This window comes from Echiichthys vipera (genome assembly GCF_963691815.1).
Source record: "Echiichthys vipera genome assembly, chromosome: 11".
Lineage (NCBI taxonomy): Eukaryota > Metazoa > Chordata > Actinopteri > Perciformes > Trachinidae > Echiichthys > Echiichthys vipera.
Window position 1 is genome coordinate 13,306,443 of NC_139836.1, and position 27,479 is coordinate 13,333,921.

The 27,479-nt window shown below is 41.3% G+C and overlaps 1 protein-coding gene across 1 annotated transcript; it reads right to left on the bottom strand.

Moving 5' to 3' along the window:
• Positions 1–384: 384 nt before the first annotated feature.
• Positions 385–26,960, bottom strand: kif16bb (kinesin family member 16Bb; the record flags this gene model as incomplete). Its single annotated transcript, XM_083923218.1, has 20 exons — positions 385–421; positions 720–949; positions 1,709–2,273; positions 3,996–4,178; positions 7,434–7,522; positions 10,252–10,334; positions 11,644–11,781; positions 11,880–11,931; positions 12,068–12,187; positions 19,107–19,166; positions 19,248–19,313; positions 19,435–19,607; positions 19,801–19,929; positions 21,403–21,571; positions 21,733–21,875; positions 21,956–22,068; positions 25,689–25,786; positions 26,523–26,639; positions 26,740–26,844; positions 26,931–26,960. 20 exons carry the CDS (start codon positions 26,958–26,960, stop codon positions 385–387), a joined length of 2,700 nt encoding a protein of 899 aa, XP_083779344.1.
• Between the last annotated feature and the right edge of the window lie 519 nt (positions 26,961–27,479).

Consider the following 27,479-nt stretch of genomic DNA (forward strand, 5'->3'; position numbering starts at 1 on the left):
GAAATTCAAGGGTTAAAAAAATCAAAGTGCTTAAGTCATGCAATACCTTCTAGAAAAACAAATCAGTACAGAAACTTCAAAACAAGTCACAGTTTGAAACTGTCAGTGAAGATGTCTTTTGCTTTGTCTGGTGGATGCACTTTTGCTCTCGGTGAGTGGGAGTTTTCAAGCTGGGCTGTTCAGTCCTTGATCAGACATTTGACAAGTGATTAATCAGGCAGGCGGCCTCAGAGGAGCAACTGAAAGTTAATTCCCACACTTCTGCATGTTGAGATGTATTTGAAGCTTGTGCAGGCGGGGTAGCTACCTTAGTCACGCTTTCAGGGTGACCCCTGCCCCTCGCATTTGCTAGGATTACATCCAGTCTGACAGTTCCGCGCTTGTCTACAGCATGCACCAGCACACAGCGTACATCTGAGCGCTGACGGAGAGTTAAGTCATGGAATCGGGGACAGCAGGGTGGTATGGTGACAGAGCATGGACCTGGGTGAAAGACAGCATCCTCTTGCACAAGGCCAAGGTGGGTATCAGTGAGCAAAAGCCCAGCCAGAGGCTCAGTGTCAGTATTGTTGCTGATGCACACTGCTACACTTGTGTACAGTAGTAGCTGCACCTCTCCCAGACTTACTGCTTCTTGATCCATGTTACAATGAAGAAGGTAAACCAGATCAGCAAGACTTTTCTGAAACTGGCTGCAAACCCTTAAACCAACATCTAACAGCAGATCAGGTACACAGGCTTGCCAGTCTAAAGACAACTTCATCAGGTCTCCATCGAGCAGAGGGTGCTTGGAGACCCTGTTGTCCCCAGGGCAAATGACACCAAATATGGCCAAGCACAACTGTTTGGTAAGTTCCTGGCTGTGGGTGTAGATACCCAGGATGCTCTCCTCTGTAGTGCCCATCAAACATAGACTGTGGCCTGCTAAACCTATCTGCACTTCTTTCAGCTGCAACAAAGGGAGGTGATGGAACAAAACCAGGAGCCCAGAGTCAGTGGTCAGGGTGTAGAGGCCAGTCTCAGACAAAATCAGGAGGGCAGGACAGGGCTCAGGTTGGCTGCATTTAGCAACATTCAGCCAATAGAGAGCTACAATCTTCTGGGAGGTGATAACTGGGGTCGAGATGATAGACTGTAAAGTGTCCATCATGTCCATCAATGGTAGAGTTTGCAGGTTCAAAAGGGAATCAGGAAACTCTATCAACATCTGACTAAAGATTTGGACATTGTTTTTGTTTTGTGATAACTGCAGATCCCTAATACTCGTATTTATCCAGATATCTTCTGGGATTAGTGGCACATCATCTGGCAATTCTTCTGCCTTGCTCGAGGTTTGTGTTTGCGTCAGGAGCAGACGTTGTGTGGTGTCAGGATTAATACAGCCCTGAATCATCTGATCTGCCTCCTGATTATGAAGGTTTTGAGTTATCTCCATCTGGATGTGCTCCATGAGAGGTAGATCTTTCACCATGGAAAAAATGTGACTATCCTTCAACAGGGAGAAGATAAAGCTCCCTTTAACCATGGAGAAGACCCGGCTGTCCTTCACTACAGACAGAACATTACTTTCCCTGACCAATGAGACCACATGACTGGACCAGCGAGCCCCAATAGGCTGTAGTCCCTCGTCCCTGACTTGCTGCAATACTGTGGGAGAGCTCCAAATAAGACGCCCGGCATCCTGGACAATCCAAGAAACTCTTCTGACCAAAGAGCCCAGCCCTGAGTGTTGAACTGTGGCTGCAGGAGCCTCTGTCACACACACTCCTGGGATCTGCTCCAAACATCCAGATCCATCCATCTCTCCACAGCCAAACTGGCCCTCGAAGGTAGTTCCCTCAGGTGGACAGCAAGCTGCCTGACTGCTGAGAGGCCTTGTGTCGAGCTGAGAATGCCAAGTGCTGGTCTGTGGGAGGACAGAAGTGGAGCTAGTTCCTCCGCTGCTCTGCAGGTGGGACATGTTGCCTAATGAGCTCCCACCAGAGCTAGGTCTCCCCTTATAGAAGTCAGCCACAACGCCTTTGATCTCGTTAGCATTCCCCTTTGGCTTTGTGGCACATCCATCACCCGGGCCCAGGACACTTGTCTGCTGGAGGCTGGCATCCCTTGACCAAACCTCCTCTCCCTTATAACTTGGAAATCCAACCCCACTCTGAGCTTTCCTCCACGGCCACTCAGACGTGAGCTCTGATTTATGACACGAGTCCCTCTTCTGCTCCTGGCCATCCCTGGTGCTTATTCCACCCCGTAGTGTGTCTCCATCCAACCCAAAGCTAGTGTGAGGGACAGGATTTTTCTCAGGTATGGCCTAGTTCATATTGTGTAAGTGGATGAGAAAAGGAGAAATGATGAGGAAATAAAACATTGAAAGATTTCACATAGTCATTCAAAATTCCTGTTTGTTTTATGCTAAAGTATATTTTGAGTACTGAGAAAAGCGCAATATGAAAAAAAAAAAAGAGATCTATTATTAAAATAAGTACAGCCATTGCTGAGAAGGATCTAAAATAACTATTTCACTGAGCCCACTTTAAAACATAGCTTAATTTATGTATTCAATTATATTTGAATACATAAATACATGCACATGAAAATGGAATGAATAACAACAAGGTACACGTATAAACAGAAATACTTCAAAAGTGTTCTCATGGCAATAAGCTTTTATAAAACGAGTGTCGTTTAAACCCTATTACAGTTTCCTGTAGGGGTTCCAAGGAAAAATATATGCATAATAAACAAAAGCAACAAGCCGAGGGTAAAAAATATTTCACGCCTCAAAAACCTGTATTGGGCTTGGCTGAGGAGCGAGTAAGATATTGACATTTTCTCTGTTTTGCAAAGACAAAATGGACTAGCACTTTGGGTGCGCAGTGGCAACAAAGTTGCTTAATGAACAAAAACTGCAGAACAAAGTCACTTGCACATTATATTGCAGCTTTATACCATTTCTTAAAAACAATAAAAAGTCAGATTTCATTGTAGAAACTACACTTGACTTATTAACTACATTCTTATTTCTATTATATTTAATTGAGTGTGATTTGTTGTAAGTGTAGAACAAATAAAATGTGAATACATACTGTACTCGGGAGCTTCTTTATTGTGGCAGAGGTAAGGCAGCTGCTCAGCACATTGGACTCAGCTGTCTCTGCAGCCACAGTATCAATCTGACTGAAAAAATAATACAGACAAGAATTAAATAATGTTTTCTATAAGAAAACAAAAATTGCGTCTTGATATGAGGAGGCGTGTGCACAATACAGCAGTGTTTATATGCGTATACATGCTGCCAGGCTATTTGTTTTCAAAAGCCAATTTAATTATTTGCTCAGTGCAACACTAGGGACTTCAAACACTTTGCAGGCAAAAGACAAGAGTGCAATACCCCCCCCCCCCCCCCCTTTACAAAAACCATCCATTAGATTTGAGAAACGAATACAGCCCAAATGGCTGGATGAGATTAGAGCCACTCTACTAGCTGTGAAATTAAATAGAATCTGTGCATGTTGATTTGAGGATTTACATACAATAGTGAGCACTCTAGAGGGGGGAGCAGAAACCAAATATACAGCTCAGAATGATTTCTGACAGTAAACAAGAGGCTTTGGCTGAGCTCTGGGTGTTGCAGCAGGTTGGTGAGGGGGGGAAAGCGGGAGCACTAAAGCATTGACAGCATCAACAAGAGGGATCACAGTGCAGGTCCTCGTGACGATTAAAGGATTTTTTCAGATCCTGAGAATCAGTACAGAGGATACCCGCACTCAGCAATGTTTGTCTACTCACATGAATAAATGGAGGAACACTGATCTGAGATTCCCATTCTAAGAAGCAGAATACATTTTCTTGATACCATTTTTTTCTGTCACACGCTTTAATCACATGCAGAGGTTTACAGTGTTCTTGCTGTGGAAGGACCGTGAACAAAACTGCTACACAAACAACAAATTAATTAGCTTCACCACAGAGAGCACAGTTCGCCACCCCTAACTTACCCATTGCCAATCTCTTCCATCTCTGTTCCTGTTGTCTTCACTTCTGCTCTCTGTTGTTGAGGAGGAGCTGCACTTTTTTCCTTTGAAAGTCTTGGTGTCTTGATGTCCTGGTTGCGTCTGTTCAGGTGTTCTTGGACCTCCTGCCATTCCACCTCCTGCTGGTTGAGCTTGTCTTCCACCCTCCTACATGTAGACATCAAATCACACATGCACACCAACAGAGTCCTAAACCCTTTCATACACACCTTTTAACACATCTCGTACCATATTTTCAGTCCAGCTCATTTTGTGGCTGTTTTATGAAACTCCAACCTATATATTAGAAAGAGGCACCTGGGATGTTGACTAAAAAAGAAACAGCCTAAAATAGATTTACACATACACAGAAAAAAGCCTTCAGAGCTGGATGGGTTTCTAGGTAAGATGGTTCCATCTGCACTAAAGATAGTGGCAGGAGGTGTCAAGTGGTGCAGGAGCTCCTAGAGTGATGGATGTTAACCAGTGTAAAAACACAATTTCAGGAGATTCAAGCTCCTAATAACAGGCAGTCAGCTGGCAGAGGACACAAATAGTAAAGCTGCCACTTGGCCTTCTGGCCAGAGATGGAAAAAAACTAAGAGGGTTGTCAGATGAGGGACTTTCAGAGCTAAGGTGGCCATTAAAAGCTGCATGGGTCACACACCAAGTGGGCCACTCCATCACTGGGAGCTCTCAGAGTCCAGACTTGCTGGGTTTGAAAGAGCTGCATTTCAACTTGGTTTCAACATACGGTCTGAAGAATTATTCAAACTTTTACTAGAAGGTTAGAAGTGGGTCTTGGAGACGGAAGTTAATACATGTACACAATACAAAAGCATGTGACCTTGGTTAAACAGACAATAGCCCTTTCGTGCCTCTCCTAGGAGTATCTACCGTATTTTAATGTTTCCAAAGTAAACTAGATGAGAATTTCTGCATTCAGCCCACATAAATGCACTTAAACATCAGAGAAATAAACAGATAAATACAAAAATGTGAAGTGTCCCCATGCTGTAAGGAGCAGACTGGACATTTTGTTAATGCAGTTAGTCTCTTGCTGTCTGAATTCTCAAGCGAGAAAGTCTCTGATCAAACTGATGTAGCCGATGATGGGCAGGTTGCTTTTGTTGCAAAGGAGAATCCCCTCAAGCCACGGCAGGTCGCTTCGTTGATATCTCGTGTCACTCCCAGAGCTGAACAGATAGCCATAGCCAGCTTTGAATTCTAATTATTCACCCTTATTTACCACTGAGGGAAATTTTCTGAGATGACTGGGAAAACAAGATTAATTCTGTCCTTGCTGCAAGGGAGTTCATGCTCCATGAACAACAAGCAGAACAAGGAATATTCATCTTAAACATTCCCCTATCTGCAGGGCTCGAACAGATGATCGTTTAGCGTGGCAGGTGAGGGGAGGTTAAAATATTATAAATTATAATATATATGATCAGAGGAATTAAATAACCAAAGTCCATTTCTACAATATAAAAAAAATAAAACAGTTCTGCTGCTGAACTTCCATTAACACCTACAGAATTTCAGACTCTCCTTCCACCACCAACTCCTGCCAACTTCCATTCTTTTTCCTCTTTTCGCCCACTCTGTGCTGCTACTTTCACACACAAAGTGTGTCTGACAGAGTGATTAACACAGTAGCTGTGTGGTCTAATAGCAGCCTTGAAGTAATCCTCCATATATACACACATGTATTCACGCTTTTATGTCCGTGCAGTATCCGACCAGCGCATTTGGAACATGGTTAAAGGTGTCAGATTGAAAGCTGTATGAATCACCTGAGCAGAAGCGCTGCTTTTTGGGGATACTGCCCTTTGAGGGAAATTACTTGTCAAACAGCTCCATGTGCTGTAAAACATCTGGGTTATGAGTTCATGAGAAACTGAGGGTGTGTCTCAAAATGCTCACTACTTGAGTATGTGGTGAATCACTGGGGAGTGAACTGGATTTTGGGCGTAAATTCAATGAACTCTGAGACACCGACAGATGAATGACCTGTCACACAGTTCTACGGCAGAGACAGGGTATAAAGATCAGTCACATTTACGTAATGTCTCTCAGAGTTTGGTAGGCTGTACTGTAATACTGCTAATAAAAAATATCGAGGAGCCATCTCTCACAAAAGGATAACTGTCATTGTTTATTAAAGCCACTGTGCATAGGAGTTTGTGTAATTATAGCATCTTTAAATTATCCTGATGGCACGTTTTTTATGGAATCCTAAATCTCAAACATTTATGTAATTGTATTAGTTGCAGCCACGTCTCCCTGTAGTGACAACTTGGAAGTTTGAACATTGTTGTGACGCTTAAACATAACTGTGTACATCTGTTATGTGTGAATAATTTCAGATCATGACCATGCCATGCAGTAAAAATGAAACATCTTTTATCCTCACTATAATGTATTTTAACAAGAAAACTAATATCCAACACACTACTGCCCCTTTTCATTTACATACGTTTACTAATCATCATCAAAAGTGTGGAATGAGCTTACATATAAGGAGCAGAATTTACTGTACACAGGTGGCACTACTGCACAAACATAAACCTGAACTTTACCTTCAGCCAAACTAATATAGACAAGCATCAAACACTAGATTTCGATTATGTTTTGTTTATAAACAATACAGAGACATCAGCGCCACCACTACATGACCATAGAGATTTTTCAGATTTTCAAGAAGGAATCACTTTGATACATCAACCACAATCAAATTCTTAAAATTATTCATTTCTCAAATGGAAAAATCCCAACACTTAATTTGGTGACACAATAACATCTTCAGAACGGACCAGTCCCAGCCTGGTCAGGTGCGTACATGTACTGATGAAGCCTCTTGGATGAGAGGTGAAACGTCTTCCTGGACAAATAACCAAGTCCAGCTGCTTTTGACTGAAATTGCTTTGGGGATAACGATGACCTGGACAAATGAGAACATTCACAGGCCTAGCTTCAGAACTAAAATTATAAGAGTGGCTTATATTATCTGCCATCGTCACCAAATACATGACGCTAAATGTGGACTCTGTATTGGGATGCTACTTGGAGCCCCTGTTTCCTTACAGTGCACTCTGTGAATATGGGGGAGTTGAAGTTCAAGTGCACTGCAGTGATTTGGGATGCGGAAAAGTTCATTACCTACAGAACTAGAGGCTGTTTTGATACACGCCCTCGGGCTGTAGGAGACTTGCCTGATGTGATTTCCACTGGGTCAGCATGAAACACTTGAAAATGGCTTTTTGCATGTTCCCAACTCTACTCACAGAAATACTGCCATGATTTATGGCTTTGATTTGGTCTACGTACTCGACGAATGCTGCTCAATAAGCAGGCACGTTGTGGAGATTGAGGTGGACTGGGCTCAATTATGCTTGTGTCAGAGTCTAGAGGAAGTCTCACCCTGGGTTTTGCAGCATCACCTTGGACAGAATCTCAGTAGATTTGGACACGTCACTCAAAGGCAGGCTGATGGCAGACAGCAGGGCGCTCTGCAGACAACACAATGAGACAGCACTGTGAAATGTAAATCTGTCTGAGTGTGAGAAATGAGTGACAGCTGACTGCAGCAGATTAGCCGTTATGCAAGGGTTTAATTATAGTATATGCTGTATATCATCAGTATTCATGACTGTTTTTCATAAAACATAAGAGGGATTGAAGGGCTTTGAAGAAATGTCAAAATCTAATATCTGGCAAATCAAAGCCCTTCTAAATGAGGGTAATCAGCATGTAACTGTCACATTTTCCTAAGATGAAAGGGTTGTGCATTTAGAGAGAGTATACAACCAGGTTTATTCTTGTCATCACGTATAGTTTTGACATCTTTAGTACTGTTCTGTTACAGTTTCCAGCTATTTAAATGTACTGTTTCAAAACCCCAGTTATACACTGCATTCTTAGTTTGGGAGCAATTTTAATTTTTTTAGTGAATGTGGAACTCTTTGAGAACATCTTATTTGGAATCTGTGTTAAAAATTAATGACAAAGACTCTTCATGGAACCACAGCGGGGCCTGAATGTCTGTGCTTTAGTTGGCAGTAATGGTGTGCAATTTTCAATAATGTAGAGAGCAGAAAGCTGTCAAAAACCAGAAGTACAGCTGCATCTATAAAATGGTGTGCAAATCCTTTATACAACATAAAATGTTATAAAGCACAGGAGGAAACGCTTTAATGGGACTCAATTTGAGTTGCAGGCAAATGGATACTAGACCAGAACTTAATTTTAAAGTACAGCGAGTGTGAATATTACAGCAATATTTTCAGATTCTGTAATCATCAATACTTATTGGACTTATCATTTGCCGTCTAGAAAAACACTAAGCCACATATGGTGTTTTTTCAACATTGACTTCCACTCTGACAAAAAAGCTATGAGTAGTGAAGCATCCAGGCAACAGCATTTGTATGCACTGTGTCTACCAAGTCAAGAATGTAAGCCTGTAGCTTTTTCAGGGTGTACAGGCTGCTCAGTAACCTGCTACCGTAGCATTTTTCTCACACAGACAGTCAAGATTTAAGGATGGTTGGTCTAATCAGGTATACACCGTCTGACCTAACTGCACTTTTCTGTCCTTCCTCTAACTGGGTAGTTTTCAGTAAATTTGGCAAGAGTTTTTTGGGACATCTCTTTGTTTGTCTTATGATCTAAGTGTTATGAATGTGCTATAAACTAAAAAGTGGTTGTAATGGTGCATTTAAAGTTGTACTCCATAAGCACAACATAATTTCGAGATCTTGTTTCTAGTGGCCTTTTTAGTGGTGAGATGTAATTGCAGGCGAGCCTGTTCTTTCAGAGCCCTTTATCGTGTCACATTCACACATCACAATGTGTTGACTTTTTTGTAAAACACGCACACGCATGCACACACACACACACACGGCAGCCCATTTACATCTAGCCTGGAAATGTCGCCATAGACACGGATATTGTAATACTCTGCAAAAAGACAAGTTGAAGTGCTTTTATTAGTGGGTCAAATGATCAGTCACCATTGGTTTAACTCACTCTTTGATAGAAAATAGCTGGATCGGGTATCGTGACAATGGGGCCAATCTATTCAATTAATTTCTGTGTTTATGTACTATATACATTATATGTTGTCATTTTATCTCCTGTTTCGACCAATGTGTTCCTGTGCTTAAAATGTTTTCACTTTAATTGCAATGTTTTAATCATGCCTGATGTTGCCTTACACATGAAAGAACTATCCCAGTCACTTCCACACAGTGAGGCATAGAGCTTCAATTTGAAAGGTTGGGTTTTTTTTTTCTGTTGATCTATGTACAAAATCCTAAATACAAAGTCAAAGGGAGTGACCGTTTTCATAGACACCGATCATGGCCAGACTAGACATTTCATTGTTGAGGCAGCCTTAGTTTTGATATTAAATGCATTTCCCCATATCTCTGTATATTTGAGAGATAGGACAGGAAAGTGAAATATATTTAAAATGATATGTAATGATAATCTGAAGGAGCACCCAGTGATACCACAAGAAACATTTAAATTTTTCAAGGTTTTACGTTTGATGTTTTCAGCCATTGTTTACCAACTTTAAAGTGATGTTCTTAATTCTACCCAGCATGTAAACATCTAAAGCGTTTTATTCTTACACCCACTCACGCAACCTAAACTTCTTAAGAAACCAAATAACTGGAGAGAAAAAATCCTAAGGAGAAAGGGTGCATTTGCACAAGGCTTCTTTAAAAACAGGTGAAGGTGAATGAAAGCCTAGAGGGAGCTGCTGCAAGCTGCAAGAAAGCAGCTGCACCTGGCCTCCTTTCAGGAACTGCAGAGATCTTCGCTAAAGTTGAAAAGTTCAATATTGTGGAGAGATTGTTCAATATGCATAGGTCTGGTGCTTAGTGTGAGCCAATTAATCCGAACAAAGAACTAGAGTTTCATGCTAAACAGGCAAAACAAGTGTGGAATAAGAGCTACTGCCCGTTATTCAGTTGCTCCCATGGATCACACACTGGTGGTGTTGTGGAGTTTCTGATGTGGACTGAAGTGTGAATTTGAGTTCAACATGATTGATGTTTGCTGAAGGAAGCATATAATATTACAGCTGGTAGTCACAGAAACAAAGTGCATGATGCAGATTTAATTTTTAAATTAAAAAATGAGCATCTTTATCCTCATTTTTATAAATAACTGCAGGATAGTAGACGAACACAATATGCTTGTCTGTGGTGGTTTTGGGAACCATCTGTACCTGGTGTTTCTCCCTAAGCTGGGCAGCCTGAGTCGGGTGGTTAAAGCGGAGTAGGGTTCCTCTTCCTAGCCGTGTGATGGCACCTAGAGGGAACCAAAGAAGCACAGCATGAAAAGAGTAGCAAATCACCACCTACTGCACTAATATATGCAATACAGTGTGGGAAAGACTGGCAGAGGCAATATGTGATGTGTTCCAAGACAGATGCCAGGGACAGTAATGGTACTGAAAGTCTGCCGGGTAGCCTTTAGAGATGTGGCGCAGTATCTATAATGCATTAAAAAAAAGGTGAGGAGCAGAAGACATTGGCCAGTTATTGTGAGATTGCTGTGAACTGTCTCTCCAATGAACTTGGGGAAACAAATGATAAATGGCACAAAAAGTTCTCCAACATTTTCCTCTGCTGAGGTAAAGTGAATGAATCACTATAAAGAGCGCAATCTCCAAATTGATTGGCAGTGACATAGACCAGGGAGATGATTTACCCGAGAAAATGGGTCCATGGAAACTTGAGAAGTCTTGTAGAATTGCAGTGATATTAGGGTTTATATATCAGGCTCATATTGGCCACATCCACAGATTTTCTCAAGGTCTCCTCTTCATTCCCCTTCTCTCTCAGCACAGAAAATACTAATCTTTCTACCACTAATGACTTCTGACGAGTGACAAAGCACCTGAGAGGGCAGCCAGTGATGAATTCCAGCTGCTGTTGGACTGAAAATTACTATCATTTGTTCAAGAAAATAGCTTCAGATGCAGCCGTTTCTGAGGGGGATATTGGATAAATTGAAATGGTTATAAAAGAGACTAGCATAGCCATGGCCCTGTGCTGCCTGGTTCTGTGTGCAGTTATCTCTGGAAAGCAAGGCAGTGTGGATGAGGAGGTAGTAAGTGGTGAAAGCTCCCAGCCCTGGCAAGCAGGGTCTGCTCAGGGGGGCAGGAGTTTCAGCTCCGCTTGGCTCTGTCCTTTGAAAGGTTAATACGCTGGCCCACTTCAAACCTGTCGGGCCTATCAACTCCATCTGCCAATTAAATGGAGGGCCTGGGGCTTTGTCTGGAGCTTTGTCCCGGGCCCCGTGCCCTTCAAAATGTTTAGTAAGAGAAATGGCATCTGCCCTGTAGAGAGCTGTGCTTACAACCCACTCATGCCCTGAGTGTGCTGCCGTGAGTGTGCTACCGTGGGGGTGCCACGGACAAAAAGTGGATTTAATTTGCAGATGTGATGCAGTGATCTCATATAACTGCATTCAAAAGGGATGTGTGTGTTATTGCTGCCCACTGGCCAAATAATTGGGAATCTGAGAGATAAATCTTCATTATTACAGATTCCCCCCACCACCATGTACATTAAAGAATATCAGGGGCACATGAAAGCTTTGCAGAAATGCTTACCCTGAGTCAGCTGGCAGGGATTAGTTACCACAGAGCCATTGACTGAACACAGTGCACCATCCTGAGGGATCAGAGTCACGGTCCCAGCATGGTTCTCAAGCACACAATGTTCACTGAGGAGCCCAGGCCCATGAAGTACTGCAATTAAATATAAATGCATAAAAGGAAAACCTGCTTATTTACAGTCTAATACACAACACAGCGGCTGGGAATATAGTGCAGTGACCTTGACTCACCGATATCCTGACTGCGTGATGCTTTGACAGTCCCGATCAGGGTTCTGCCCTCCTACAGTGATGATTAAAAAGGTTGGGACACAATATGCAAGCTGCTGTTTGGCAATTAACAAAAGCACTGGACCTTGATTGGTAATGATTTGAGACAAATACAGAGTAATGTGTGAATTATATGATGTTTAAATCACCTTCAAATAATACAGGATGATTCCAGTATTCAGCAGATCTTCATCAATGCCTATCAGATGAGGTAACTGACAGCCCAGGACCACTCCACTCCCCTCCTTCCTTAGAGCCACAGTCTTCTCCTACAGAGAATATACCATGAGGGGAAAAAACTCCTTCAATACCCTGTAGCTGGAATGGCACACAATATAAAATAAAAACGCTGACAGACATTTAATGGCAACCAGCAGAAAACTGAATTCTTTATGACTGCTCTTCCTTGCCTGAAGGCCAAGTAGAATAGTAGTGTTCCAACCATGTGTCGCCGTGAAGTGGCAGAGTGGCTAACGGCAAGAGAGACACCATAAATCATTCAGATTATCGTGGCGAGAGTCAAATTGTACATTGTGTTCAGCGAGCGAAACAGACGCAATGCCACCGCCCACTACAAGATGGGTTGTATACCATGCACCATTGCTTTTATTGATACATAGCTATCAACACTGTGCACTACTATTAAAATACACCCAAGCTTGTAAAGTATGTCAACTTTAGATAAGAGCAACAAACTTCAGCTGGTTCCGTGTCATTTACAATGTGTCTGATAGGAGTGTTGTATAGAAGGTCAAACTAAAATGAATCCCTGTGCCTTATAGGCTCACATCAAGTGGAAATCATGCCATTGCTAAACCCCCTGAGACCCACATAGACCCATTTTTATCTTTCTTTTGCGGGGGGGGGGGGGGGGGGGTTATCAGGTCAAGAGTGTATGCTACATAGAAGTGGTATTCCTCATCTGAAACCTGGAAACCTGAAGATTAATGTGAGATACATTTCAAGTTATGATGGAAGTTCTGATTCTCATGCTTAATTATTTTTTTTGTAACTGCAATTTTTGGGTTGATACCAAAGTGGCATTTTTTTTACCACTTAAAAGACAAGGAAAAAATTAGAAATAAAAGACACCAAGACCTTGAGGAACATTACAGAAAAACCATGCTGTGATTAGTTAATTCAAAAGAAATTGACATTTGTAGATTTATGCAATAATAGTATTTTCCGCGATTGGATGGCGAGCACTTCTGTTCCAGAAACTGCTCCGAAATCCCCTTACTGTCAATGTACCTATGAGAGCCATACATTCTCGCCAGCGCTCCTGAGGCATTTCTTTTCCATAAATACAGTATTATTTGTTGAGGAATGTGAATAACTATTAGAAAATTAGTTATTATAAGACTATTTCACAGGGGCATTTTCATTTCTCCCAATAAAACATGGCATGTGTTTGCATAAATGTGAAATTTCAGAAGCAAATGATGAAAAACCCTTTAATGTCGATATTTCACGCAGGCTATTGATTAATACTGCATTATAAAGACACAGCAACATTCCAGTTGCATCACAACTCAAAAGTCAGACAGAAATTAATGTCTGCATGAAAAAATAAAAATCTAGTCTGCTCGCTCAGAAACCCCCCACAACTGTTTTTAATGGTGTTACAGCACCTCTCTAAAGAAATGAGATAAGAAGCAGAGAAACTGATTTAATCCACGAAAGCCATTTCTAAAAGCACAGGACAGCTACACGTAAAACCTCTGATCTGCTCCATACACCACTTTGATGCCTCTGACAATTGTTGCTGAGGAAATGTAAAAGCATAAGTCACACCACCTTACTGCATATGTGTCTGTCAAAGGGCGGTCATTCATTTTACTTTAAATAAAATGTAATTTAGTATTATTTCATTTCTAGCTTGTGAGTTAAGCTTTAGAAAAGACCAGATAGGCTACAGACAGAATGAGTTTGTTGAGCAGTTAATTTGCCAATTATTCAACGAGAAATAAAATACTTAGCCTTGGCTGACCTGCCGGGTTCAAAAGACACACTGAATTAAGCCATAAAGAGAAACTTTACTCTCTAGGCAAGTGTTTGTAGCGGCTAACCTTTTCCTCTCCGGGCAATGGCTTCGGTTCAATAACCCAGAGTCTGCCCAAGCTTGAGTGGCCCTATAAGAAGTATTCTTCTGTTAAGATGGTGGACTAATGCCTCACATTGCCGTGGATTATCATAAGTACCTTCCCAAGAGGAAGAGCAGAAATCTCATCTATGGAGGCTTCAGAGGCAACACTCTGCATAAACTAGTTCCCATCTCTTTCAACCTCGTCCTCCTCCCTTTCGTATAGATTGGACCGTGAAGTGAGAGACATGTCCACAACCAACACCACCTTACTCATTGGCAGCTGTGAGATGGGCGAAATCCTTTTTTTTCTAATGAAGAAGGAGAGGCATCGACTTCAGCCCCTGTACTTAATTAAAAGGGATTCTTCACAGACTTCATTAGAGTTGAGAAGCAGCCTGGCAGATTAATGCACTGTGTCACTTTCCTCAGACAACAGGAACAGATGAGACCCTCTTATTTTCTCCTGGCATTAGCACACATAACAGAAAAAGTTACTCCTCATCACACCCATCCAGTCAGTGTGTGGGTGCATAGGACAAAAAAAGTTTGCTTTCAGATTGAGGCAGCTGGTGAACATATTGTAATTAACTGTGGCCTAGAGACCAGCAGTCAGGCTTGGGCAGCGTTTAGGCTTCCATTAAAAGCCATCATCTGTGGTTGGGCAGAATTTTTAAATGGATTTTCTCAGCACTCTGACAGTTCAGGTTCCTTACTTGGTTAATATGCATTTCAAAACACTGCCATACTCAGTAGTGTTTTGAAAAGCACGGCAATCCTTCTTTCCTGACTGCCCATCAGCTTTGTCAAGTGGAGCAAGTTGCCGACAGAACGGACAAGCAGGTACTGTATCCGAGCCAAGAGAAAAACCTCTGCATTTGAAATGCTGTTACATTAAAAAGGTTAATTTCCTTCAAAGAGCAGTATTTATACCCCAGATTACTGCTCTTTATAAAAGTTCAAATGAATAACGCATGAAGGGAAAGGCAATTACATGGACAGTTTTCAAAATTGCAAGTCCTTTGTTTGTAATATATGGTAACAGAAAGGAAATAACATCTTATTAACTTTCCTTTACGTTTCTTACTCACGCCATTATGTTACTTGTGTTCTCAACCGGAGAAGAGTTGTCCTGGTTGTAATATGCGTATGTGTATGTATGTGCAGGTGCTACATGCATTTGTGTGTGAATATGTGTGGTGATATGCATGTTTTCCTGTTTCTTGTACATGCGTTCTTTTTGTTTGTGTCTCTGCTCTGTGAAGCACTTTGGATGACCGTTACAGGTCTTTTTAACTGTGCTATAAAAATAAGTGAACTTGAACTAATATGAATGCTTGAGTAATTAGCTTGGTATGCAACCCAGCCATAAGCATGTCGCCATGCTTGCAAGCTTGTGGTTAAAAAGTAAAAACCTAATAAAAACACTTCTGGGCTCCCAAATCCAAGCATTTATTGTAAAACGTGCTTGTAATTCACCATTCATTTGTTTGTTTAAAAAGGGGAGATATTATGCTCATTTTCAGGCTTGTACTTGTGTGTTTCAACTGTTTTCTACCCGTTTAATGTTGTTTCCCTGAATAAACCTGTATTTACTGTACTCTCCGTTTTAACACCTGTGTCTTTAAGACCCCACTCGTGAAAAAGCCCAGACTGCTCTGATTGGTCTGTGTTTCTGGGTCTTCTAGATCTGTGCCCTCAGTGTCTCTGCACAGTCATTGCAGCCAGGGAATGACTGTAACATAACTGTAGTGGCACTACCTATATACAGTTTAGTTGTGACATCACAACTGTACAGAAGACCTGATGTTTAAAAACAGTTCTTGAATACTTTCACAGTATTCATTTAGCAACTAAACCTGCTTTATAATTTAAAAAAAACAAACTTGGAAATCTCACTTTGTACAAACTGGGACCTTTGGAGGATGTGCAAAATCAACTAGACTGTTGATTTTAGGGCCCCAGTTGGAGATTTTAGTACTTGTGGGGATTGATGATAGATAACATGTGCATGATCCAAACATGACCTGAAACAACACATTTTCCTGAATTTAATTAAGAAAATATCAATCTAGTTTGGAGCACGAGAAGAAAAGAAAATGCAGGTAAGAATATGTAAAATAACAAAATGCAATAATGACCAAATATGATGTATAACTGCTGACAGTATGAGGTAAACTGACACTAAACAGAGCGAGGCTCAAAGCATTCAAGGCTTAAGTTGTGTCTTTGAGCTGATTGCAGCATGTTTGGGAAATACAAAGACCATTAGGATCAAAGAAACACTGTGGTTCATTTTCTCTTACTGAAATGGAGGTTCCTCCCACCACTGCTTTACAAGGGGACCTGAAAGGATAGCTGGGGACCAGAACTACACTTGTGAAGTAGAGCTACTCACACATTTGTGTGTGTGTGTATATATATATATATATATATATATATACACCCCTGAAGAACAGCATTTAACTTTACCCTGTTTCTGCCTTTTTTGTTCTCTCAATCTGTTGCCGTCTGTCTGGTAAGAGGCTGCTGTGGAATCCATCTCATATTAATTACTTTCTCTTTCCCACATGCCCTGTAACCAATCTAGGAAGCTGAGGATGAATAACTTTGCATTCTAAATCTGCTTTGAATACAGAAATTCAAAAGTCTGTTTACACCGCTCTTGGTCAACTTGTCTCTTTATGGCCGAAGTAGAAATGTTTCATCTAGCTCTAGCTAATTGTTGGGTCTATGTAAATCATAAATAAGTCATAGAGTGTGGTCTATACCTACTCTGTAAAGTGTCCTGAGAACTTTTGTTCTGATTTGGCACTATAAATAAAATTGAATAGCTCTCAGCAAGGCATTAACTGAATTAAATACAATATATAAAGAGACCTGAAGAGTTGGAGAAGACCGCTCTTCATTTAAAAACCATGTGCTGGAGATAGAGAGCATGCACTCTGCATAACACTATACATGTTAAAATTGAGGTTGGATTATATGGGAAACCAAGAAAGGCCATTTGTTAAAAACAAAAAAAAGAAGAAAAATCTACCCTAAATAAATTCCCCAAATGTGATTAAGCTTTTGTTTGTCAAGTACGTGTGTTGAATTTTGAAATGGCAAACTTCACTTCTCTGTACTGAACTGATGAAAGACACCACCTCACCCAACATTTGTGTGAATGCAAACGCACAGGAGGACAAATGTCAAATCCATAAAGTCATTCATCAAGCGCTTAAGAGTTTCGACAATAACAGTGTGCCTGCCAGTCATCGGTACAATGAACTTTTCGCCTCGGTGTTACATTGCATCATAACAGGTGCTTCTAAATGAATGGACACAGCTCTAAAGAAGGCTCAGTAGAGATGGGCAATGTTGCCTCTGACCATTAAGCCATAACTATTTGATCATGCAAACAGATTAACAACACTGCAACTTTAATTAATATGCTGGATCGTCAGAAACCAAAGTGGCATATGTCAATAATCAAGAGCTCATAATTAAGAGCGGTGACAGCTGCTAATGAGTTCCGATATACTGTCATGAATAAAGAGCTGCCGAGCCACTAAATGTCACCTGCTAACCACTATTCTACAGATGTAGAATGTTAATTATCTACCACACATATAGAGCCGACATTCAAGTGTAAAGTATTCAATCTTTACGTCTACCTAAATGTGCAGCTTTACTAGTATTAGTATTCTGCTGCAGAGTCACTTGCGGCTGCTTAGTCAGAAATAAACAAATCTTTCAAAGGCCTGATCAGCACAACAGTTTATACAATCTGCTAGAGAGAATGTACTGCTAAGAATGTACCATGGAGAAAAGAAGTTACCAAATACTTTTCATGACTGGCACGCTTCACAGTTCAATGCATAATGCAACAGGCTACTTGGCGGAGTACGATGAGTCCCAACAGATGACATTTGGTGTTATTTGAGAGGTTGGGCACAAATTCAACAGAGGAAAAGTGTTCAGTTTAAACTCTGGGTTGGCACACACAGGCAGTTTTTGTTGCAGCTTGGGGTCTTGTAAAAGATGCTGCCACCCTGTCCCTGCCTCAGAGAATCCATATTGGGTTGAAGGAAAAGGCATTTCTGCTCTGTTTGCCTTTTCTCAGACTCCCCAAACACTGTCACGCACACACTAACTTCACAATTATTACAAGAACTCAGCTTTTGGATGCCATTTAAATCTAAATAGATGGAAAATTTAATTTAAATGTCAGGTTGACTCTACTCTCATTAGCCTTCTCACTCCATGAAGTTGCTGTTTACAAGACTTGCAGTGACACCAGCTGGTAAGATGCCTTTACTACATCAGCAAGATCTGTTAAAACAGCTGCTGGGTGATATGTTGATAGTTAATGTTGAAATGCATTCGTTTTACTTGAATATACCTGTCTGAGATTCAAATACTTTTACATTATTCTTTATCAAATAATACATTGGATTTTGAACATGAAATACAAATGTGTTAGGACATATCACTATATTGAAAATGGGGGTATAGAAAACAAGTCAGGCAACAAAAACATAAGCAACAACAACCTAAAAAAACTGTCTATTTCACTCAACACAACTCTAGAGAGTGGAACTGTGAACAAGGGTCTCTTGTCTCCTATGTTTACCCAAAAAAAAAAAAACTTTCTAAATGGCAAACTACAGGGTTTTGGCTGTAAGAACTAAACCAAACTGGATCAAAGGAATAAAGCAATGCATCAAGCAATTCTCTCCGTTACTGTCTCATTATCTTCCTGCTCATGTCAAAGGCAGACACTTCCAGGATTTTGCGGGTCAAACTAACTAAATGGCCCCAGGATACTTGTTCAAAAGCTAACTTGGCCCCTTTATCAATGTGTTGTAAGAATACTTTGTTTAAAATTGGTGAATCAAACTCCTATTGCTTCTGGATGAAAGTATTGTGGTGGTGGATCTGGTGTGTTTAGTCAAACACATTAACGATAAAGAAAGATATATAAATAGTTTTTAAAAATTCTGTAAAATCATCACAAATTGTTTAGCCTCTATGCAACGGTCTATCTTTTGTGAAAGACAATGTTCGATTTCATTACATTTAAAGACCATTTAAATACATGAATGAAATCATTGCTGTACCTGTAAAATACTCTGAGTCTCGCCCCATTTGCTGGTCCACTCCTTAGTCAATGCTAGGACCTGAGGGGAATAACGGGTGTTTTGTTTACGGGAGAACATCAAACCTCCCACCCGTTGGCCATTTGGCAGAGGATCACTCACCCTCGCCTCATTCTGATGCAGCTCCTCCTCTACCTTCACAGAGGAAGATGGCTCCCCACGGGAAACCTGGAGTAGTAATAAAAAAAGACAGCCACACCTACAATGTAACCTTTGAATAAAATACGGTCAACATACATATTGTAGCATCCTTGACAGCCTTTTATGTGAGCTTGAAGAAATGCAGGACCTGACTGGCTTCTTCTAGTAGCCCTCTGAGCATTGCAACCTCCGCCTGCAGCTCTCTGATCACCTTCTTGTTGCAGTCTTCGTTCGTGGGAGAGTTGACTATGTTTTTAGCTCGGCTGGCATAGCGCAACGTGCTCAGGGTTTCCCCGTAGTTCACGGCGGCAGGAGAGACGGCTGCCACGAAAGGGTCACCAAAGCATGCAGGTTGATGAGCAGTTGTGAAATAAAATATCAGAAACAAAAAAAATAAGATCATATGGTTAACATTATATTTATCACTTTCAAGAACAAAAAGGAGTGACACACACTTTGTAGAAACAGCCTGAAATGTCTTGGTATCAGTAGAGTAGTTATTTACTGTACATACTTGCAATCATAGTAGTCACAGAGTTTCCACCCAGACTGTCTTTCAGTAGCCATGTCAGCACAGAGTTCCTGTAAGGAATGAAGACTTGCTTCTTCTTTTGCGTTGACTGTCCTCCCACGCCAAGATCAGCTGTGGAGGTCACACGGAGAGAAAACACTGAATCAGAGAAACCGGTTTATCCTTCCCTTTTCCTTCAAAAAAGGACGAAAAATCTACTTGGAATGAAACCAGACATCAAATTAATACACTGCCCAAAAAAAAAGAGGGAACACTTAAATCACAAATCAGATCTTGATGAGCAAATTATTCAAGTTGAACATATTTACTGATATACTGTACATTGTGTAATTTGTTGAGAACAAAATACTGTAACAAATCTGTGTACTGTAAAAATCCTCAAGCCACTGAGGGGTGGATTCAAAATGTATGCACCCCTGACGTCTTGGCATGCTCCTGATGAGTTGGTGGATGTTGTCCTGGGGGATGTCCTCCCAGACCTGGATCAGGACATCAGTGAGCTCCTGGACAGTCTGTTGCCGTTCTTGGCGGCATCAATGCCTTCGCCGTCCAGGAACTGCCTAAACACTCCACATGAGGACAGACATTGTCCTGCACCGGGAGATACCGAGGGCCCACTGCAGCAGCGTAGGGTCTGACAATCGCTCCGAGGATTTCATCCCGGTTCCTAACAGCAGTCAGGGTACTGTTGGCTATGACATGGAGGTCTGTGCGAGCCTCCAATGATATCCCTTCCCAGACCATCAATGACCCTACACCAAACAGGTCATGATGGATGACGTTACAGGCAGCACCACGGCATGTCCAGACCCTTTAACACATCTCATGTGCTCAGAGTGAACCAACCACCACCTGCCAATTCTGGTGTTCTCTCGCGGATGCCAATCCAGCTGCACAGTGCCGGGCGATCACGGGTCCCACTAGAGGACGTTGGGCCCTCATGGAGTCTGTTTCTGACAGTTTGGTTAGAAACATGCACACCAGTAGCCTGCTGGGGATCATTTTGTCCTGGCAATGCTCCTCCTGTTCCGCCTCGCACAAAAGGAGCAGATACCGGTCCTGCTGCTGGGTCAATGCCCTTTAACGGGCCTGCCCAGCTCACCTTGTGTAATGTCCGGTCTGCTGGTATGAAGCACACAAGCAGAACACAAAACTAGCAGAACACAAAACTAGAGAAGAATCAGTCAGGAAGGATGGATGAGGAGAGACCAATTATCTGTGGCCACCACAAGCAAAACCATTTCCTTTTCAGGGGTTGTCTTGCTTTTGCCTCTCCATTGCACCACAGCAGGTGAAATTCACAATTACTTGTGCTTCCTAAACGGGAAGATTGAGATCCATGAAGTTTAACTGACTTAGTGTTATACTGTGAAGATGGTATGTTCCCATAATTGTTTTTGTGTAGTAAAAATTTAAGAAAAGTAGCCCATACACTGCGTTTTATTTAGAAAAGGGTGGATTGATTCCAAGGTGAATACAATGACTGCCCTAAAATAGAACACAACCTTTATTCGCTATATTACTGAGCTCATTGCATCAATATGAGATAAAGATGTTGTGTCATGCTGTGTAAGTGTCATTTACCCAGAGCTGAGATCACACTGCCCAGGGTGACCAGAGATTTGTTGATGTAGGCACCTTCCTTCAGCGTGGTGGCTGTGGAGCGCGTGGCAATGGCCCTCTCGCTTCCTGCCAGGTCCACCAGGTGGATCTTACTCAGTGTCTCCTGTGGCAACTCTGCATCAAACCCCGTCTGTGACATGAAAAACATTACTGGGCAATCTCCGTCTAGTTCAAGAGGCAACTGAACAGGGTTATAGAGTTTGCACGGAAACTTTAAAAAATATTTTAGCCACTTCATACTGTACGCACACGAGACATGGCAGCAGGGATCAATTAAGCACTGCAGCTCACCTGGATGAAGCTGATGGTGAAGATGGCGTGGGAGCGGCTGCTGAGATCATTCATACCTGTGCTGGCTGTGGAGCGGTTGGCGTTGCCGAGAATGATCAGGTCCTCCATGTCAATGTGGTTGTGTACCAGGTGCTTGGACAGATCTAAACACAAGTCGTGGTCTGTATTAGATTTTCTAAATATTATAAAAGCAGAGAAATGACTTGGATAATAAAACCCTTACTCTCTACATAGGTTCCATCCCTGGGGTGCTCTCTCACTCTTAAGCCTCCATCTGTGGTTGTAGTTTTCATCTTGAGAAGGTCCTGCACACGTTCATTATAGATCTCCAAATAGCTTGGAGAAAAACACAAATGCAAAGTGTGCTCCAAGATTGCAGAGAAGGCCACAGAGGCACAGATTAATGAAGGTGCAGGTCTTGATTTATGAACGGCACAGCGCCAAATGAGAACAAAACAAGTTGCTATTCACAGTCTAATATGAAAAGAGCTGCACAGTATGTTTAAAGCCGAATTAGTGTGCATATTGTGCATGCATTTCTCTGCTTGTATTGGCAATGAATAAACAAACATTATGCAAAGTAGGTTACAGCAGAGCACTTCAATCAATACTGGGTGTTTGCAAGAAGCAAAAGGACTACTCTGAGTGGCTGATTTAAAAACAACGCAAGGCATGGAGCAATTAGGCTTTACGAGAGTGTGAAACTAATGGAATGGCGGAGACCATATCCTGTGGATGTAGCCATTCGGGTTGTTTTCAAACAGCACTGAGAACTCAAACAGGTTATGATATTAGACGGTTTCTAAATGACTAGAAATTTAGCTGTCACTATTACAATAACAACAGGGAGGATTATTAGGACAGTTAAATACTGTGTGATTCCAAATACCACCACCTCTTTCTACGAATACAAAATCTGTGATGTTTTACAACGTAGGGATGACTGTGCAGCATCATACACACCCATAAAGGAAACGTGTCTGTTTTTTGTTAAGTGGTGGAGGCCATGAGCCTAGGACATGACAGAAGAACTTCCCACAGAAACAGCCTCACACATATTCTATTATACTTTAATTTTGAATGACTCAAAATTATTAGAAAATCATGCACCTTATCAGATATGTTGAGAATAAGGAGAACCTTGAGGTTGTGACTGATGAACTAATAAATTAAGCCATATGGTGCTAAACCTACAGTATGATGTGCGTATCAGTAATGTCAAAGTATTTCTAATAAAGCCCATATCCTTTCTAGTTGAACCAAACATTTGAATGACATCTTTGTTTTCTTTTGGTGGTTTTTTGAAAAAGGTAACAGTAATACTTTAATTTTACTGATGATCACACTTTTTGGAAAACCTATTTGGAAAGCAATGTGTAACTCACACCTCTGCTCAGTATATACAGTGGGTACGGAAAGTATTCAGACCCCCTTCAATTTTTTACTCTTTGTTAAATTGCAGCCATGTGCTAAAATCATTTAAGTTCATTTTTTTCCTCATTAATGTACACACAGCACCCCATATTGACAGAAAAACACAGAATTGTAGACATTTTTACAGATTTATTAAAAAAGAAAAACTGAAATATCACATGGACATAAGTATTCAGACCCTTTGCTCAGTATTGAGTGGAAGCACCCTTTTGAGCTAATACAGCCATGAGTCTTCTTGGGAATGATGCAACTAGTTTTTCACACCTGGATTTGGGGATCCTCTGCCATTCCTCCTTGCAGATCCTCTCCAGTTCTGTCAGGTTGGATGGTGAACGTTGGTGGACAGCCATTTTGAGGTCTCTCCAGAGATGCTCAATTGGGTTCAAGTCAGGGCTCTGGCTGGGCCATTCAAGAACAGTCACAGAGTTGTTCCGAAGCCACTCCTTCGTCATTTTAGCTGTGTGCTTAGGGTCATTGTCTTGTTGGAAGGTGAACCGTCGGCCCAGTCTGAGGTCCATAGCACTCTGGAAAAGGTTTTCGTCCTGGATATCTCTGTACTTGGCCGCATTCATCTTTCCTTCAATTGCAACCAGTCGTCCTGTCCCTGCAGCTGCAAAACACCCCCACAGCATGATGCTCCCACCACCACACTTGACTGTAGGGATGGTGTTGGGCAGGTGATGAGCAGTGCCTGGTTTTCTCCACACATACCGCTTAGAATTAAGGCCAAAAAGTTCTATCTTTGTCTCATCAGACCAGAGAATCTTATTTATCATAGTCTGGGAGTCCTTCATGTGTTTTTTGGCAAATTCTATGCGGGCTTTCATGTGTCTTACTCTGAGGAGAGGCTTCCGTCGGGCCACTCTGCCATAAAGCCCTGACTGGTGGAGGGCTGCAGTGATGGTTGACTTTCTTGAACTTTCTCCCATCTCCTCACTGCATCTCTGGAGTTCAGCCACTGTGATCTTTGGGTTCTTCTTTACCTCTCTCACCAAGGCTCTTCTCCCCCGATTGCTCAGTTTGGTTGGACGGCCAGCTCTTGGAAGAGTTCTTGTCATCCCATACGTCTTCCATTTAAGGATTATGGAGGCCACTGTGCTCTTGGGAACTTTAAGTGCAGCAGAAATTTTTTTGTATCCATGGCCAGATCTGTGCCTTGCCACAATTCTGTCTCTGAGCTCTTCAGGCAGTTCCTTCGACCTCATGATTCTCATCTGCTCTGACATGCACTGTGAGCTGTAAGGTCTTATATAGACAGGTGTGTGGCTTCCTTAATCAAGTCCAATCATTAGAATTAAACACAGCTGGACTCCAATGAAGGTGTAGAACCATCTCATGGATGATCAGAAGAAATGGACAGTACCTGAGGTAAATATACAAGTGTCACAGCAAAGGGTCTGAATACTTATGTCCATGTGATATTTCAGTTTTTCTTTTTTAATAAATCTGTAAAAATGTCTACAATTCTGTGTTTTTCTGTCAATATGGGGTGCTGTGTGTACATTAAAAGGAAAAAAAATGAACTTAAATGATTTTAGCACATGGCTGCAATTTAACAAAGAGTAAAAAATGTAAGGGGGTCTGAATACTTTCCGTACCCACTGTACAAAAGACAGATACAGTAGAAATGTGTTAATTGTCAAAAGCTATCTTGCTGAAATAACGCCTGGCGGAGCCAGTCAAATAAAAACCCAAATCCAGAGTTGAATTAAACCCAAATAATGTGCCAGCAGCACAGATGATACCAAATGGCTAAATAATGGTTTCACAGTAGCTGGATGGGCCTAATATCCTTGTATCATGTAACATAATAATTTAGGAGCAGAGCTGGGACATGTAATCATAAAACAGATACTGGGATGACACTCAATATCATCTCATTTTGATTATAGTAATGAAGCCTTTAAGTTGTCTTTACTGGTTTTAAATCATGGCCTTACAGTTATGGTCCTACAATTGTCTGCTTGAAAATCATCATATCAAAATTAAGACCATACCATTGGAAAAGAAATAGGGAAAATACAATCATTAAAATAATAATCAAAAGTGATTATTGTAATGCTTTCTCTCATGTCATGTCTTTTATGAAATATACTGCAGCTCTGTGTAATTTTGAAATAATGAAGAAAATGTGTGCGTTTCTGAATATTTTTGTAACATTGTTCTCTGCCCATTTTCACAACTGCATTATCATGCTGTATAAGAGACAAACTGAGGCCTTAGTGAGGGTGCAACACCTATAGGGGTAATTCAACTTTTTTAAAACACACTTTACTACAGTACATTGAGTAAATTGGTCGTAGAAAAAAAAAACATCACCAAATGACTCTACATGAGCCATTTTTACTTACAAACTCTCTCTCTATACCAAAAACTTTACCTGTCGCCCTCCTGCTGCTAGTTTCTAATATTTTCATGATAAGAATACTGTCCTGAAATATTTCAGAATATTTTAAAGTTTAATGATTCGTGTGCAGAAGAAGATAAGAAGAAGCATTGCCATATGTATGATAGGCCCTTACCTGACCTCTGTACGGAATGACACGCCATCGCTCTGGCCTCTACGCGATATCTCACAAAATAAGCCTTCACAGATCCGTGGGATTAAACCTTTATCTTCCTGGCACATTAAAAAAAAGGGGGAGAAAATGTCTCATTAAGAGCAGTTATAACAAAAATGATAGTGTTACAGTGTGTTACTTTTAAATGACAATTTAATTTTGCTACCATTATGTCCTCTTAATTTGGGTGTCCATGCTATGTCATGACCACAACTCAGCTCATGCAAAGACTGCTGAACAACACTAACAACAGCTCATCTGATGTGAAGTTACTGAAGCATAAAAGCAATTCCAATCTGAGCTGAATGCCCTCTTGTTTTAATTACAAAGTAACAGATAGTAGGCATTAAGAGCCGTATATAATTATCTGGGATGTTGACAGCAGCTTTGCTGATGACCTTGCTCTTGTCTCCTGGTAGACAAGCAGAAAGCTCACTGGTAATGTGAAATTTCCATTGCTGTGCAACGTGAGGAGAGAAAAGCTGTGGGTTGCTGCCCTCATCACATTTTCTGATTAGTGGGGAGACACATGGAGATAAATGGAGAGGCTCTGATGAGGCTGCCACCAGTCAGTTTCTAATGTGGTGGGGAGTCAGTGCTATGTGCGCACTGGTTTAGCACTGCTGGCAAATTTTTGCTATGTAAGCTCTACAGTGTTGTGAATATTGTTGCATCTCAGGTGTCCTTGAAGATCGAGGGGCTACCAATACCCTAGGATAGCTACATCTCAAGATAAATTAAAAATGGCACTCTAACATTAGTAAGAATGCTGAGAAAGCTGAAAAGGGGCCTTACTGTACGACCCATCATGGTGTAAGATTTTCCTGAGCCTGTTTGGCCATAGGCAAACACGCAGGCATTGTACCCATCAAATGCAGCTTTCAGGACACCAGACCCCAAGTCATGAAAAATCTGAAGCAGCAGAGAAAAGGTTAGTTCAAATATAAGACAACACCCTTACACTACAATACAAAAGAAAGGTACGCAAATGTTGAAACAGAAGAATAAGTACCCTCTCTTGGGATATAAATGTGGGACTTCCTCTGTCGGTTGAGTCATAGGAGAAGTCATAAGAAAAGCTCTTGTCCTTCAGCTCGTCTTCTCGAACAGGTGGAGGCTACAATTTCAAATACACAGCTCACTCACACTAATAAAAACGCCATTAACTGCAGTAAAGTGTGTTCTCTTTGTGTGGTAATATACCTTGTGAATGAATGTAGAGTTCCCCTTCATGTGAATTATCACCTTGGATGATAATTGCTTTTCTCTGTGGAAATAGTGAACGTGAGTGGCACAAAAGTGAATTCAAAGAGAACATTGAAGCAGTCATTTTACCTTTTGTTCAATGGACGGACTCGGACCGCTACTCGTAATGAAGCCATTATGGATCAAAATCAGACAGAACACATTAAACGGCTATTGCTCGTAGCTTTTACCCGTTTCGACACCTAATCATCACACCTGGGACTGGGCTCACTTCTTGCGACTCAACCATTTTTTTTCTTTTTTTACTTGTTCCCTTGGCTGATATGATTATTTGTTATCTCTTTGCATGACAATTAAAATGTCGATAGATTTAACAGTGCTAAGTATCAGGTTTTGTTCATTTATTAACATAACTGGGAGTCTACACCCAACTCCATACACTTAAATAAACTTTAGATTGTATTTTGAGTTTCTAATCAATAACTCCAATATGACACTGACTAGCCTTCCTGTAGGCTATATAATGTGGATGGGTTTTTTTAGTTG